The sequence below is a fragment of the Euwallacea fornicatus genome, chromosome 8 (genome assembly GCF_040115645.1).
Source record: "Euwallacea fornicatus isolate EFF26 chromosome 8, ASM4011564v1, whole genome shotgun sequence".
NCBI classification, from domain to species: domain Eukaryota; kingdom Metazoa; phylum Arthropoda; class Insecta; order Coleoptera; family Curculionidae; genus Euwallacea; species Euwallacea fornicatus.
In genome coordinates, this window is record NC_089548.1 from 735,205 (window position 1) to 752,704 (window position 17,500).

Below are 17,500 nucleotides of genomic sequence, written 5' to 3' on the forward strand. Positions count from 1 at the left end.
CATCATTTTCATTTCCATATTTTCCGATTTTTCAATTTTTAGGTTTCTTTTCGTATATTTTATTTTTTTTCTATCTTTAATTCGTTATCATTACTGCTTTAGAGCGATAGTTAAGGGTGCCACGCGGTTTGAAGATATTCCACATTATCTTGTTTATTGTAGCCGGTAGACCTGATAATAAGCCGGATAAAACTTTGTTTTTCCATTTCCACTGTTCTTTTGGTAAAATGATAACGCTAATGTAGTGATTCCCTCGGTACTGCAAAGTACGTCTGTCCACTCTGCAATCAGACACTCCTACAGGTGTCTAAGAGGGAAAACGTGGTGAAAATGTCACTCAAGTCCATTATCTATGACCAAGAGAGCAATAATTTGGAAATCTTGGACCAGTTGATGTTACCAGGCATTACCAAATATGTTAAAGTTAAAGGGGTTGAGGATGGATGGAAAGTAATCAATAAGATGCAAGTAAGTATTTACTGAAGTAGATACTAAAGGTATTTTAAGAGCGACGCCCTGAATTCAATTCTATTTTGCAAATATTGGTATAGAAATTTAAAATGTAGCTAGGAAAGTGAAATAACCAGTTATAAACTTGGTACTGAAATAACAAAATCACAACACAGTATATGAGTAGAGAATGGGCAAGTATTATGATTATTATCATGTACTTTTTAATACCACAGAAAAAAATCTTCAGATTCGTGCTCTTCTGTGACTTATTATAAATTATACACAGTTAATCCCATTAAATTAAAAACCAAAATAAGAGCTTCAATGTCTTAGTTACTATAAGTCTAAATTACATTCATTACTTCTTCAGAAGTAGTCACTAAAATGCATTAAAATAATGACAATCCTTAAGAAAGTGAAACAACAAATAATAACAAGAAGACAAATAACATTCAAAAATGCTTCAGTGGCATGCCAGAGTAGTGCAGGCTTGACTTTAGGGATATCTATTTAATGTTACTCATATTCCAACTTAATCCATTTGTTAGACACAGCTTTGCAAGCTTTGTTATAAGGCACAAATATCATGGAGATGTCAATATCATTGGGTCTGAAAAGGTCAAAACATTGAGTATTTTAGTATTGGTAAGAGGGTTTCTCAAAGACTTGTTGCGTTGTGTGTTTCTGTTCCTGATATATTATCCCTAGTGGGCTTACAATAATTTAAGTGAAAAAATTGATTGATTCATTGTTTAAAAACCCTTATGGGCAACTGTATTGCACATATCAAATTTAAATTTGCAATGTGAGTTGTTCTGAAGAATTCTAAAATCATTATAAAATAGTCTCTTGACCATTTGTAACAAACTTTGAATATTTAGGATTTACTCAAATTTTTTTTTATACACTAGATAGAAAAAGTATTATGTATTAGGTTTTTTAGGTCACAATCTGTAAACCTCATCATGTTCCACACTTATTTTGGCATAAATACCCAATAGAAGACTACAAAAACAATATTTGTTGTGGTTTTGTGGTGGTTGCAAATTCTAAACACAAACCATTTCACTCAAAAAGAATAATCCTAACACTTAGTGAGTTGAGTTGTAATAATATTCTTGTTTAAACTTAATAGCTTTCAGCAATAAAAAATGTCGACATATGCAAATTTACAGATATAGAAAATGAACAAATTCATGTAATTATTGAATTTCAGGTTAGAGGAGCTCCTGCTATAGCTATAGTGGGTTGCCTGAGTTTGGCAGTGGAAATGCAAAATGACAAATTTGAATCGAAAAAACAATTTCGACAAGAGGTTGAAGGAAAGCTAAATTATTTGGTGTCTTCTCGTCCTACGGCTGTGAATATGAAAGCTGCTGCTGAGGAGCTAATAGATTTGGCAAATCAGTTGAGCAAACACGAGTCAGTGAGTTTAGAAGACATGAAATCAAAGTAAGTAGGATTAAATCCATAGCGATGTTTTCTTCATATTGGGACTACGATTTTAACGTGTTTTCAAAACTTGATCACGTTTTGTATAATGATGTTGTTATCTTTTACAGTTTTATCATGCATTTTGTATAAATGTGATAAGACTGTATTGAATAATTTGAGTTACTTGAACTACACACGTGAATTAGGCAAGTAAATATGTCATGTGTATTTTTAATTTAATTGAGTAGGTTGTTATTTAAGTAATTTAATTAAGCATATCGTCGCAATTGCTACTAAAATGAAATATTTCAGAGTTTCTAATTTAAATCAAGGAATGTTTAATTTTCAGTTAACTATATTTCGCTTTACGGACTTCCTAATCCCCGGTTATCTACAACCTACATGGTTTGCACATTAATCTAAATCCTAAAATTAGGATTTTAGAATCTTATCAAGTCAGTAAAGGGTATAAAAGTATTTTAATTTTAAATTTTATCAGTATAAGACTATTGATTAGGTAAATGAACTTACCTAAAATTATAGGTAATTTCAAATGGCTGTTAAAATATTGATTATTAAATTACCGGTCAGGTGTCTTAGTTGCTCCATGTTAGAGGTAAATTAATAACGAATTTTAACTTCATAGGTTGTTGTGCGGTAGAATATAATTTTAAATGCTTACTTTGGGAGGTAAGTCAAATATTTTTAGATCTAGTTTGAAAGATATAGGGTGTTTAAATTTGCCTTGATCCTTTAAAACCATGGAAAGTTGAATTATTTTGTAGTTTGATTTCATATTGGTGGTGAATGAGAGACTGAGTAGATATCACAGCTAACGAACGAATCTCATCACATATTTTTTTAGTTTTGATTAAAAGTGATTCACTGCTGATACCAGAGTGTTTTTAGAAGATATTAAAATATGTGTTTTTTAATTTGCAGACCCGATGTATTACTTAACGAATTGATGAGAAATTACATTGTCTCTTCTTTGATATTGAGGCACTCTGAACATTCTTGGACATTGTATTATATTTTTACGGGATTTCGTTGTTTGTTTTATTTTAATCAAGTAATTAAAATACGCATTATAAAGTTTAAATGGGATCGCCACTAAATGATTTTTTTTCCTTTTCAGGTTCCTATCAACAATTCAACAAATGTTGGAAAAAGATATTGCTGATAACAAAGCTATTGGTGATAACGGGGCCAAAGAAATACTCTCTCGAATCTCGGGAGATAGTCAAGCAAGGGTAATAACGCATTGCAACACTGGATCTCTCGCTACTGCTGGTTATGGGACGGCCTTAGGGGTTATTAGAAGTTTGCACGCCATGAGAAGGCTGGGTAATACAAGAATGTGTGTTTATAACAATTTAAAAGCCTAAAGATATTTTTATTATAAAGAAAGGATTATTTGATATTTGATTTGAACTTAATATTCTTTAGCCTTTTTAATTTCTCTATACTTTTTGTTTAATTTTCAATCAATGATCTACATGAAAGGTTGTTCTATGATTTTTCCAAATTTTAATTTTATTGTTTTCTTCAAAATTTTATGCGCTTTTGTATATTTTGAATGTTCATTATATCTGATTTTTTACACTCAACTATTTATTTGTGTTTCAAATTTCCAGAGCACGTGTATTGTACAGAAACTAGGCCTTATAATCAAGGAGCGCGGTTGACCGCCTTCGAGTTGATTCATGAAAAAATTCCCGCCACTCTAATTTGTGATAGTATGGTAGCAGCGTTAATGAAGAGTAGAAATATTTCAGCAGTGGTTGTGGGGGCCGATAGGGTAAGAGTTGTTTCAACTATAATATTATTTTGTAAAATGCCTAGTTTAAGCGATCTAAAAAATTGTGTTTCAAATAGATGAAAATGCAAATAAATTTTGATTTAATATAACACTTTATGTGTCTTATGGGTTTCGAGGTGCGAATGATGGACAGTGGATTTGAATAACCCTTTATACGATTTTTCTATTATGATTTACTAGATGTGATAAAATTACCATAAGTTTACGTAACTTAAGAATATAGGTACATTAAATTCACTTCTTATTGGATACATAAAATGCAACATATCTTACACTAAAATGAAATCATCAATATTAAAACACGTTTCAATATTCACGTAGTATATGGACACAAAACATGTGATAGTCGTTTGTTTAGCGTTTCGTTTTGTGTACTATTTATACAGAATAACTCCCTAAAACCTTTATTTTATTGTCTAACAATAAATAATGTGCAGGTAGCTGCAAACGGCGACACCGCTAACAAGATTGGAACATACCAAATAGCTGTCGTAGCAAAATACCACAGAGTGCCATTTTACGTAGCCGCGCCTTTTACTTCAATAGACGCCAAAGTTTCAACTGGTGAGCATATAGTGATCGAAGAGAGGCCTGATAGGGAAATGACTCACGTGGGTGAACACAGGATAGCGGCCAAAGGTATAAAATTTTAAAAATCAACCTTTTTTGATCGTGATATAACTTATAACTTTTGTATCCTTTTCAAGTTCGCAATAGCGATAGAGGAATTAATTTTCTCCACGCATATTTTGTTATATTGTTATATATTATTGCATATAAATTATTTTTTGATACATTTTTTAGGAATTCAGTGCTGGAATCCCGCTTTTGACGTAACGCCTGCTGCTTTGATCGCGGGTATTATAACGGAGAGAGGAGTGTATAAACCGGATGAGTTAAAAAATGCTTTAATGAATGAAGCCCTATAATTTTCAATGGTCTTCATTTTTGAATTTTATTGCGAAATATATTGCCTATTTTTGGATGGTTTTACTATACGTCAAGATCTATATTTGATTCCCTTTTATAAGACCGAGTTAGAATATTTATACAAATGAACGTTTTGAGCAAGTTATGAAAATAAAGAGCTCTCTTGAGAATGGATTGTTCATTCAACTCTTCCCGCCTATTGAATGGACTGAAATTTTAGTCCGAAGTAAGTATAGGTTATTGTGCTTTACTTAAAACTTTAGTCTGTTCAGACTGCTGACAATAGTTGTAACGGCACTTTCTTCGGTAATTTTTGAGAATTCGTATTTTGAACATTTCTCGGCTGAATTTGTTAAAGACAAAAAGGTTGCGAAACCGCATTTTTTTTTAAATCACTGATGGACACGGATCTTGAAAAAAAATGTTTTCCCAGAGTGTTACGAAGTATATAAAAATGCCATACAAAATTGTTCATTCTGAAACCTCTGTATTTGGTAACAACAATTATCTCACAACTATGTATGTCATGTCATTCAATGCCGTTAGTCACTATCTCGGGAAACGCTTCACAGTTTTGGTTATTTGGACATAACAAAATTGCAGAGTATTTTCAAAAAGTTATACTTTCCCTAAATATACGGTTTGCGAAATATGCAAAAAGCCACGTAGTTCATGACACCAATCGGTCAAAGTCGCTATCGATTTCCAGTAACGTAACTGAAGCTTGAACTCATGATTTGTCCCAAATATTTTGGTACCTAATCGATCAATTAGTTAAAAGTCGAATAAGCATACACAGTCGATCAAACGGGTCTGGAAAAATTAAGATATAAACATCAAATCATTTCTCTGTACGTATCTTAAATTGTTTCGAAGCTGCGGTGTTGCAAAAGTGCAAAAAATGTACTTTAATCAATAATATATTCTACATTATTCTATTGCTAGATTAACAATATAAAGAGTGATCCCTAGAAAAAAAACCTTAAGTAAGCATTGAAATGTTAGAGGTATGTCTCAGATAAATTCATCTGTTATGTGTTGTTGGTAAGATGTTTAATAGTAAATAAATTTAGAAAATGGCTTAATCAATGCCCTACGTTTACAGTTCACTGCCAATTGCGAGTGTTTTAAACGATCGCCCATTATAAAATGTTTTATTTAAATGTGCGTCGTAAAGGTATTTTTTCTAATGAACTACTAATTTGCATGAAACATAAAACAAAGGAACTTGCATGCATGGAAACAATACAAGCATTTACCAGGTGCTTGTAATGTATTCAGGTGTAATGCCGCAATACGAATGAGTCGCAGTCGAGAAAGTGTGAACAGATTTAATGAGTTGATACCGCTAAAAACAAACGGCCATTCATCTTTAATTAGCAGTATTTAAAAACACTCGAAAAAAAAATGGAAAAACAAGCAACAAAACAATAAAGTTTCTAGACTACAACAAACTTCCGTTCGTCGTTGCGGCAAAAGAAAATTAAATATAGAATCATGCTCGGTAGTCTTTGGCAAGTGAGCGCTGCGTTCAGATCGAAATAACCAGTGACGGAGTTGTGTCCAAATTAAACGCGTGTGGCCTACCCAAACGAAGGCGAAATGTCCGAGAATGGAGAGGAGAGCCTGGTGGAGACGGTCGAGGAGACCTACGAGACCGAGGTTCGCCGCAAGGTCGTCAAGACCAAGATGAAAATCCAAGAAGTAAGTCCAGAATTGTTTATTTCTATATATTATGTACCGCCAATTTTAAGTATTGATGGTACAGTCGTCAGGACTCTTAACACGTGCTGGCCACTCTGAGTTATGCGCGGTTATGCTTGGATGATGGCCATTTGCCCTGCGTTAATGCGAGATCCTTATGGTGGCCAATGCTAAATAATGTGAACAGTGTTTTTGATTTTTGACCAGTGATAAAGTGTTGAGTACGAGCTGCGCAAAAATGTCATGAATATCTCCAAATTTATGTACAATTAAATCTTATGGACATAGGGACAAAAACTTGACACACTTTATATTCAAGACGTCTTCTTAACGTCTTTGCAATGCCAGTGATGTCTCTGGGATCTTTAATGACCCATTTGGCTTGCTTGAGTTGTTTTTGATCTGGATGAACATATTGATCGTTTACGAAAATTACATGACGCCGGGATCTATATAAAAATATATAGCTTTAAAAATAGCTGCTACATAAGGCGGCCAGTGGTACAATTCGGACAATACTAATTGAACTGTTTAGTATTTTTGTTTGAAATGAACATCCTGTATAAAATCGAATGTTTCGGGGAGCTCCTGGGTTTGCTTTAATTAAAAATGACTTGTTTATGAATCAGACCACAGGAGAGGATTTTAACGATATAGAGTTATGCAACTGAATCAAACTGACTATATTTTATATTAGGATAATTCGCAAATTGGAAATCTTTGGTTAAATATTTTTCAAAATTAAAAATAACATAGTTATTAAACTTACACTAATATATTTTTATTTTATCATGATACAGCCATTTTTGAAAAATCAACAAATTAAATCTTTCAACGAATACGAACTTACTTGTGAACTTATGAACTCTGAATCGCCACTTACGCTCAGATATATCGACTATCAATACATAAGGAAGTTGGTATTTAGTGAATCTCTCTACAGGATTTCGCGAATTGTACTGATTATATGCAATATATTAGGACAAAGAAAAAAGTCACAATATATTGCGTGATATCAAAAAGAGAACATCTAGTAGTTATTTAATTAATTTTTGGTATGAATCTTTCTTATAGGAAGATAAGTGCATCATTAACAAATTAAATAAAATCTTTTTAAAAAATTGAGCGGCCTTTTACAATTTCATATAAACGCTTGGAGACGTCTAGACATCTACCTAATGAGATGAAGAATTTTATTCCAAGGTGTTCGTGTGACATTGAGGAGTTTGCAACTTTATAGAATAAATTTCATGTTTTTACCGCCGTATTAGTGGAAATAATTGCGCATTCAAAAAATCTTAATCACTATTTAAGAACAATCAAGTATACAAAGAGACTTTTACTAGTAGTAGTGGCACTCTTTACAAGAATGTATAAACTCTTATGGCAGCAAGATGCATTAAATAACAAACTTTTGCAACAAAATTTTTTTTGCCATTGTAAGGTATTTATTTTGAAGTGGAGCAGAATTTTTCTTAAACCGAGGTAAAAGTATACAAAGAGCTTTTTACACTTTTGCCTTTCCCTATAGAGCCCTCGGAGATATTTTCGCTTGATGAATAAGAGATATATCCTTAAAAGGGTAAGATCGGTAAGGTGGTTCTTCGTACAATGGAAGGTGTAGTCTTTAGAAGGCTTTATTTTGTTGTTTATTCGTCATACTGTTCTATGACAAGCAGAAAGCAAATTTTGCCTAGATTTTTATAAAAATGATTTTTTTTTGCCTTGGACATCATCGTCGTCTGTAAACATTGAAGAAGAGTGTTACCACAAATTTCGAAATAATATTTGTCGTTACTTAGTTTTATTCATAGTTTGAAGGTGAAAGGAATACCTAAAGTTACGATTTGTGAATCGTACAACTTATGACAAATACTGCAAAAGGTTTGAGTGGGAAATTCTGTTTCTACATATGAACTGAAATTTGTTTCTGGTATATTATACATTTATTTAATATGTACGGTGTAGCCCAAATGAATCCTCAATGTATAGGTAATTGGGAACTATAAGGAATAAAAACATTATTAACTTGGACAAGTTGGAGGCAATTTAATGGTCAATTCGATGTCGTTTTGAAAACGATTTTGGGTTTTTTCGTTACTGGACGGCTAAAACGCTGTCTGCTGCTACTCTTGCGGATCAAAGCTTTGCAAATTTTCGAAAAACAACAGTAGTTTTCAAAATTCCAAACATTTTTCAAATCTGTAAAAATGTTGTTGGGAAACATTTTTGTGAGCTTGTGCATTAAAATATCAGTTATAATGTTTCGATTTTGAGTTATGACCAATAACTTATTTTCTTTATTGTATTTTTTCTAACAATTAAAAACTTTCCACTACGAATTCTTTAGTCTAAATCCTGAAAAGCCACAGTTAAACATAAGATTATTCGAAAAGTTTTTGATGAAGTTAAGAAATTAGGAAGCACTAAAGAACTAAGGTCAAGCATTAATAAAACGACAAACGAAAACAACCGAACCGAAACGTTATTTGTAAAAATTGTTGTAACAAACTTTTTTTTTGTTATGAAAAATATTGTAAATTTCGAAAATTACAGTACTTTTTCGGAAACGGATTTAGTTTATTAAAAATAACGCAAAAACTAAAAACTTAATCATTTTCTTTTAACTTTTCTAACTTATAATTTCCAAGATACCATATACATATATACCTAATTTGAACCGCTATATATCAATTAATTGTAAGTTAAGTAAATTTAACATAAGCATTTTTTGCAATCAAATTTAAATATTTAAAGTTTTTATTTAAAATTAAAAATTTGCGTATTTAAATTGATATAAAGTTGCAGCAATACTACAACTGATTGAGATTTTTAGGCGTCAAGGAGTTTTACGAATTTATCAAATTGTTTAGACATGTCGGAATTGAACTGTTATTTCTCTAGAAATTATACATGTATCATAAAGACTGTTTTACGTACGCAACAGCAAAACATCAGTTATGATTCATGCGTAATAAAAATAGTATATTTGCTGTAACAATGGAAATACAAAAGCAATGTTTAGGGCAAATTTGTTTTTGATTCTAGTAAATTGAGTTAAGCATAAAATACCTTTAAAATGTTTGATCGACCTTATTTTAAATAGAAATTTCTCTAATTCTATTTGATTTTTATTCACGACGTTAAAGAAAATTGTGTAGGGAGCATTGCAAAGCGCGGTTAAAGTTTACGAGAAACATGGTAAATGGTGCAGTTTTCTCTCTAGAATTTACCAGTTTCCAGACGTGTTTGCACAAATTTCAATCAGTTATGTTGCATATTCCGTTTTCTAACTATAATAATATAATATACATAACCAAATTATATGGAATCGCCCATTATTTACGGGAGAAAATTTTTATGTTGCAAAAACATAACAAGCAAATAAAAATCTAATGCGTTTACTATTAAAAACAATTTAATTAATAAAAACATGATCAGATTTGTTACTGTACCTTCAAGTTTAATTTTCCGATGCGATCTTAGAGTAGTTATAAGTTTTTTCTTTTCTAAAATTTTATTAAAAATGCCTTATGTGGGAGTATCAGACGTTCAAAGCTGGAGAATTATTGATCTTTCGGAATAGGGCATGTCTCAAAGGAGAATTGCATAAACGGTGGGGTTACACATGGGATTGTTTCAAAAACTTATTCAACAATTCTGGAGTTAGGAACAAAAAAAAAATAGATCTGGGAAAAATTCTAAGATAGTCACCATAGAGGGTCAGGGTCCCTTTTTAGCTCAAATAGTCACAAATATTCCCACAACATCCTACTCCGAGCTTCAGGGACAACTTTTGCAAATTATAGGTATTACCACTTTGATCGAAGCTGTCAGGAAAAGACCGAACTCGAGGCGTATTTTCAGCAGAAGATAGCTAAGGGTTCCAGCTCTATTAGTGCAAAATAAAGTTGATCATTTAAATTGGTGTTCGGAGTAGCAAAACTCTGAAACCTGGCCAAACGTCTTGTATTCAGGTGAAACCAGAGTTGGCATACAATTGGCCGGTGAATTCGTGTTTTAAGAAGTAATGGGAGGCAAATTGAGCAATGAGATACTCCATTTATTTCCAAATATAAAGGAGGAACCCTAATATTTTGGGGTGGCATTATGATTGGTGGAAAAATTCCTTCAATTTCCATTAGACAAACACCAACCAAGATATGTAGATCTAGAGCTGCAACACATAGTAAGATTCGGGAGAGGTGCTTTTGAGGATTTTCGTTTGTTCGTACACGATAAGGCACCTCCGTATGTCAGCGGAGCTAGTAAAAATTTTTTAGAAGTGGAAGATGTGACAGTTTTAGATTGGCCGTCTTGTTCGCCGGATTTTAATCCTATTGAGCACTTGTGAGGTAAGATTAAAAAAAGGATTAGAGGACGTCAAAATAACCCTGGTCCCGTCGAATCGCATTAGCAGTTTTAGAAGAATAGAGAAACGTTCTCCAAAAAACTATTGATAATTTAATAGCGACCATGCCTCATCGAATTCGTTCTTGTATTATCGCTGGGGAAGGCAAAACCGATTATTAAATTTAACAAAAATCTATTATGTTTTCTTAAATTTCTTTAATTTTTAGAGAACTTTACATTTTTTGTTACTTTTTTTTAATTTTCGAATTTGTTTCAGTAATTTTTCTTTCTATAATAAAATGTTTTTTATAAACTGCTTTTTATATTGAAACAACTTTTTTTTTATGTATAATTGGTTTTCTCGTAATTACTGAGTAATTCCATATAAGTTTGATTGTGGGTATTTTTACAACCGCTGTGTATAGTAGCTAGGTACAGTAGTAGATGGTAAAGGCGAGACACTTCATATTTCCTTTCTCCGCTTCACCAACATTAAAGGAAAATATAGGCACTCTTGTAATTTAAGTTTCAAAGTACGGAATTCCAATGCGTTAGAGATGGAAATTGAATAATTATATAGCCGTAGAGTTTGAGTTAATTAAATAAAAAATAAAGCGAAGGTAAGCAACTAAGTTTTAAAGAGAAAAGATTAATTAATTTGATATACATATTTGAAATTCAGTTATACGAGAGTTTCAAGATTCAGTTTTAAGATTAAAGTTATTTGAGAGTCTGCCCATATCTATCGGTATTTTCCTTAAATATCAGAGTTCATAAAGTCGGAGGAATTCTACAAAGAAGCGGGTTTTATGCAATTTATGGGAAACAGTTAAGTTTATATTTGATTAAAATTTTTAATCTAAAATTATGCAATTTGTGAGGAGCTTCTTCAACGGGCAATAACTTGGTCTTATAGGTTTTTCCACTGAATTTACCAATAGAAAACTCTCTTATCAAAGTCAGCGGACTAAAGCGTAGTTCGGATTGAGGTGACTTTCTCTATTAAAGATTTACGATTCATAAAATAACTGATTTTAACTCGAATTATTTTCTTAGGGAGATAATACCTATTGCAAATAACAAAAATATTGCCAATATCATCAACACAGTTATGAGATTAAAATATGTTTTAAGACATTTTGGGTTTGGATTTTAGTATACATATTTCCTAATTGATGAGATTTCTGAAGTTTCAGGAAACATTGAAAAATTCACTTAATTTCCTAAATGTTCGACCAAATTTGATAAAGAACGCAGGTATGGCTGCCCTCGGAATGACATAGACCCTTAAATATCGAATAATATACGCAGTGTTCCATTTAAAGTTCGAATTTACATTTTAACTGAAAGAACGATAAAATTGAATAATTTCTTCTTCATTTCATTCATTCATTTCAACTTCATTTCAGCCAATCTAAGATCCCCAAATTACCCTAAGGTGATTTCTGCCAGCGATTGGTAGGTGTTTTGTACTTGCAATTGGGGTATTCTGTTTCCGTTCATACCTTTCTGGGACACCAAACGTATGCCACTCGCCAGCCGAAGTCACTTTTAATCTGCAGTTCTATACCTATCTTGAAAACTTCATTTTTGGTCGACGTAAAAAAGTTATAAGGGCGAATCACTTTTCAGTGCCACCGGATTTAATGTATTTGTCATTTAGTGCTTCATGGAGTATCACGTCGCAGTTTTCAACGCAATGTCCAATATGATGCGTAGTTACTTTATGCTTGACTCTTCTAACGTATTTAGCAGACCCTACTTTTCAACTTGTTTTTGGAGTGTTAATTTGCCTAGGGCTACATCGACACTAACTTGTTGAAAATGGGAGTCAGTTTGCCAAAACTTCCTGGCACAAAATCTAAGCTAGTTTCCTGCGCTAAAATGATACAGAGTTACACATAATTCACAGTGCGATGTAAATCGTATGTAATGCAAACGTAAGCTCTAAAATTGATTTGAGACGATTGGTATAGAATAAGTGCAAAGAAAATTATCCTCCTTTGGAGCTTGAATAGAGACATACCCGTTTTATTTCAATGAGCGAAAACGATTGTAACACATGTATTAATTAGTACAATTATGAATTATTTACAGTTACTTTATACTTATTGTTCAAGATGGGGTCCGTTATTTACATAAATCAATTATATCATTGTACCGTACTATACTTATCTAGAATGAGGAAATAATGAATTAGTAATTTTCGCTGAGCGCAATAATTACCCGGTAATTATAGTTAAATTCTGCATTTGAAGCATTTTATAATAAATGGAATTCCATGTAAAAGTGGTGTTTTAATTAAGTGGTAATCATTCATTACTGCTTGCTATTTTCAATAGAGATTGAAACGATATGTGGGTACCTATTTGTGCAGTCGGGGTGTCCCAAATGCAATTCGTCCCTCTCGGCATTTTCGCAGCGGAGGAGCTGCGAATTCGCTAAAAATAAAAAAAAGGTTTTTTTGGTAAACATACTGTTGTGATCAGAAAATAAGGTACATTTTCCATTTAAATTTCGCGGATATTATAGTCACGAAATTATTCTTTTGTAGGTTTATAACACCGACTGCGACATCCATGCAAAGTTTCATGTCAATTTATTCAATTGCTGCAGAGATACATGTGTTTTTGTAAACATACAAAAATGAGTTTTTCGATTTTTACTATGCCCGATTTTGTCGAATAAAGAAATTGCATTCAATTTTGTTTGCGGAATGGACATTGTGCCGCGGAAACGTTGATAATGCCACAGAAGACCTTTGGTGATACGGCTATGTCGCAAAGAAAATGTTTATAAGTGGCATAAAGATTTTAAAGAAGGCCGAGAGGGCGTTCAAGAAGCACAGTGCCCCGGACAAACATCAGCATCTACCAATGAAAGCCACGTCCAGGAAATCAAAGATTTGAAAAACCACCGTATTCGCCTGATTTAGCACCGTCGGACTTATGGCTGTTCTAGAAGCTCAAAAGGTTGCTTGCGGGAACACCGTTTCGACTCAATTGAGAAGATAAAGTCGAGTCGAAGAAAGTATTGAAGACCATCCCGGAAAAAGGCTTTTCTCTGTTTTGAGGATTGGAAAAAGCGATGGCTCAGGTGCGTTGTGTCGGAAGGGGGCTATTTTGAAGATGATGAAATTTATTTTAAATAATAAAAATTTTAAATTTAATAAATAAATTCATATTATTTTTTGATCACAGCAGTGCTGTTCAAATCTAAACAAAATTGGTCAAAGTGCTGGTTTAGATTTTCGGAATGATATACAGTAGGTCAAAAAAAATATTCGTACACCCATTGGGATGCTATATTTCTCTCTGTCTTTTCAATAATTTAGAAAAATCAAAAACATACAAGGGGCAGTTGTATAAGAGGTACAATAAGGTATTGTCTACAACAAAATAGAAATTAATAATATTTATTGCAAATACAAAATAAACAATAATTGAACATTTCCGCACCAAGAAAGTATTCGTACACGTAATTCATTTTAATTCTTTTTTAGTATTACAGTGGTAGATGGTACCCCTTAGCTTAGATAACTTCCTGTAGTCAGACAGAGAGAAATGTAACATCCTAATGGGTGCAAAAATAGTTTTTTGATCTACTCTATAATTCTGACCAATTTAATATCTTACATCCAGATTATATTATGTTTCCACTATTGGTGAAGATGAATCTTCAAGTGTCAATGGTGTATTCATAAAAATATAAATTTCACTCAGGATCAATCTCCTATCCTGATTCTAGAATAAAGGCCCTTTCAAACTCTTTTTACTTGATTAATTTCTCTTAAGGCATTTCTGAGGTACAGATCCTAAAAAATAACGAACAATTTTGCTGTATCGACCATTTCCCTGAGTAAATTAATAAAGATGAATAGTCGTAGAAAGACTCTGAGACGATTCAGGTCTATTACGACTTCACGCCTTATTCCAGTTCCAGTCTCAGCAGTTTAGTTTTCAATCCATATCTTTCTTTTTTCATTTGCTTTTTGGCACTGTTCCACTGGCTCTAAAAACCTTTATTATTTGCCCACTTTAAGTTTTATTCCTCGATGATGATTCATTACTACCTTTTTAATTATCCCTGAATATTACGAACGTTAAAATCCCTCCTCTCCTTATGTGCATATCAATGATTAACTTTGGAGTTGAAAATAGTTGAATGAAATTATGAAAAAATACAATTACCACGTTTTTTAAAAAAGGATACGTCTGATGGCATGATGTTTGAAAAATTGAAATATAATTTGGTTTGTGAATGTAAAGGAAACAATATACGAGCACTGAATTGCAGAGGCAATAATTTACTCCAGCATTTACTGACCAGCGTTACTATTAACTTTGCAATAATTTTAGTTTATAACCAAGAAGATGAAAGAAATAATAATTATTGTTTTTGAATTGTCTTTTGGACTCATTCCCAATATATCTTTGACCTTCAGAGCTGCTGACGATGTGACTCATTTCATGCAAAAGTCGAATTTTAGACCAATTATTTATGTGCTAAAAATTTCCTAAGCATTATAATGATGACGATATATACCAAAGTTGTTTTGTATTCAATAATGTGAACACCGCCTCTATTCCCAAGGGAAAGTGTTTGCCCTTACCCCGACTAGCCCTCTGTATTTTTGCTCCCAAAATCATTTCTTGATCCATCAGTATACCAAATCTGATTGTTTTTCGATGACGACTCGAGAAGTTCTGTTGTAAATTCCTCTCTCTTTGGAGCGTCCATTCCAAACGAGTGTCTTTGTGTTATTCGGCCATTCAGACTCTCGTTCATCGACAGTACGATTGGAATGTTTCATGGAACGAGCACGGCAAGGCAAAGGCTTCGCGTTGTGCCTACCTCTCATGGAAAGCCTCTTGATCCAAATTGGAAACTCCGGTAATCCCACTAAGACGTTGATTTTTGCTGTGGGGGCTTCTTCGCATTTCCGGAATGAAAGCCACAACATCCATGCTCAAGAGAGAGATCTCATCGTAATCACCTGATTTCGCGATAGGACTACCGTGTTTAGTTTTTTCTCCAGAATTGTCGGGATTATACTATTATGCCTTGTATAGACTGAATTCCATCACCGTCCATTTTATGGCTTCGTGTGGCCATTCAGTGCATCTGATGAGCAACCCAACGTCCAGTCTTATTCACTAGACTAAACTTAGCGAGGAGCCAATTTCTCTAGGCAACTAAGTGTTTAGAAGAAATACTCCCCAATAAGCAATCCACATTACGTCTTCTTTTTCTTACCCCAACAATTCGACAAACATGGCGGCTTCTGGATGAGAATTTACCTCCTTGCAGATCTTCGTCCAGTTAACCCCTTTGCTGCGTCTTAGTCCTCTTTAAGATTCTCAGGGAGCCTCACTCTAGCCATCCTTTTCACCATGTGTGCCCTCTTTGATGGCCTGGTGGTTGAAGTGGATAAGGCGCTCTTGCTTGCCATTCCCCCACAGAACTCAATGAGTACGTTAACTGTTAAATGTGCGGTTCATTTTTTGATCAAGGTATCCTCATCAATGTTGGGTTGATGCAAAATTAATGACTATTTTTCTTCTGTTTTTTTAATTTCGAAAGAATTAGCGTTTTGTTTACTTTTTTTAGAGAAATAATCTTCTCTATTTACATGATAAAGATGCGTATTGAAAGTTATCTCTATATTCTCCGTATTATGCTGTATCAATTCGAGAAAAGATGAAAGACAACACAGTCGTTTCGCGGCCTCAACGAACTTTTTAGAAAAGGAGCAATTAGCCAAAAGTCAGTGGAAAGATAGTTCAATAAGTTCAAGTCGCGCGAAGTGAACCTGGCAGATGAAGATGGAAGAGAACGATCATCGGATTTCGATGATCAAGCACTTTTGATTGCCGTCGAAGAAGTCAAAAGTTTGACCAGTAGAATGCTGGCCGAAGACCTCAATGTCGACAAATGCACCATCGTATATCGTCTCAAGGAATTCGGAAGAATGCGGAAATTGGCTGCATGTGTCCCGCATGAATTCTTCGATAACAATAAATTCAAACTTGTGAAAAGAGCAAACTCCGTTTCTGAAGAATCTCGTCACGGGTGATGAATCATGGTTTTTGTTCAAAAACTTAAAAAGAACGAAGATTTGCGTATATCCAGGTGTTTCATTCAAAGGAATGCCGAAGGACATTCACTGTAAGAAGGTCATGTCGTGTGTTTGGTGAGATGGAAGCGGAATCATCCACTAAGGAGATCATGTGTTATTGATGAAACAACAAGGATGAGCGATAACAGCTGCTTCTACCTGACTCGAATTGACCACCTTCACGCCGCAATCGAGACGAAATGACTGCCCAAAAAGACCATATCGTCTCCTACCCGGATAATGGATGTCTTCATGGTGAACATCATGTCATCGAATTCATGGATAGTAAGGGATAGGATCTGCTCTCACATCCGCCCTATTCACCGACCGAAGCTTCCGCTGAAAAATTGCCAAAGAAATTAAATTTATGACGATTTGGATGACTTGGTGGCCGGTTCCAAAAAGTGGACTGTCTCCAACAATCGTGACTTTTTGGCCATTGGAATCGACCATCTACCAAGCAAATGCGAAGCAGTTATGGAAGTCGATGGAGAATATGCTCCAGAATAACTAACACGTTTTTGTTGAAAAAAATCGCCGTTAATTTTGCCTCAGTCCGATTTTTTCCAAGGAGCTTTCAGGCCTTTATACAGTGTGTTTCAAAATTGCACGGAACTATTTGAGATATGTATTCATTGGTACAAAATAAGTTCATATAGGCATGTGTTCGACGTCGATCTGTAGCG

At 33.6% G+C, this 17,500-nt stretch overlaps 2 protein-coding genes and 1 long non-coding RNA gene across 6 annotated transcripts in view; 2 read left to right on the top strand and 1 right to left on the bottom strand.

Annotated features, from left to right (window-relative positions):
- Positions 1-19: 19 nt before the first annotated feature.
- LOC136340505 (methylthioribose-1-phosphate isomerase) lies at positions 20-4,809 on the top strand. The gene is made up of 6 exons (XM_066284655.1): positions 20-468; positions 1,670-1,905; positions 3,026-3,234; positions 3,525-3,688; positions 4,147-4,348; positions 4,514-4,809. The coding sequence occupies exons 1-6, from the start codon at positions 331-333 to the stop codon at positions 4,636-4,638; spliced, it is 1,074 nt and encodes a 357-aa protein (XP_066140752.1). The 5' UTR covers positions 20-330; the 3' UTR covers positions 4,639-4,809.
- A 1,349-nt stretch (positions 4,810-6,158) lies between these two features.
- tmod (tropomodulin) overlaps positions 6,159-17,500 on the top strand; it is a 79,882-nt gene continuing 68,540 nt past the window's right edge. For all 4 annotated transcript variants that reach the window (XR_010732374.1, XR_010732373.1, XM_066285208.1 and 1 more), the window contains exon 1: positions 6,159-6,343. Coding sequence is in view for 2 of the 4 variants with exons in the window: in XM_066285208.1 (XP_066141305.1) it covers positions 6,242-6,343 (102 nt within the window). In the remaining 2 variants the exon portion in view is untranslated. The remainder of the gene's footprint in view (positions 6,344-17,500) is intronic.
- The window catches only part of LOC136340853 (uncharacterized), a 92,952-nt gene continuing 88,516 nt past the window's right edge, over positions 13,065-17,500 (bottom strand). The window contains exon 2 of the long non-coding RNA XR_010732379.1: positions 13,065-13,137. This is a non-coding gene — a long non-coding RNA (uncharacterized lncRNA). The remainder of the gene's footprint in view (positions 13,138-17,500) is intronic.

Coding starts and splice junctions, on each gene's coding strand:
- LOC136340505 (XM_066284655.1), top strand. CDS start 331: ATGTCACTCAAGTCCATTATCTATGACCAAGAGAGCAATAATTTGGAA. Junction 1,906..3,025: donor TTAGAAGACATGAAATCAAA/GTAAGTAGGATT, acceptor TTTCCTTTTCAG/GTTCCTATCAACAATTCAAC. Junction 3,235..3,524: donor GCACGCCATGAGAAGGCTGG/GTAATACAAGAA, acceptor TCAAATTTCCAG/AGCACGTGTATTGTACAGAA.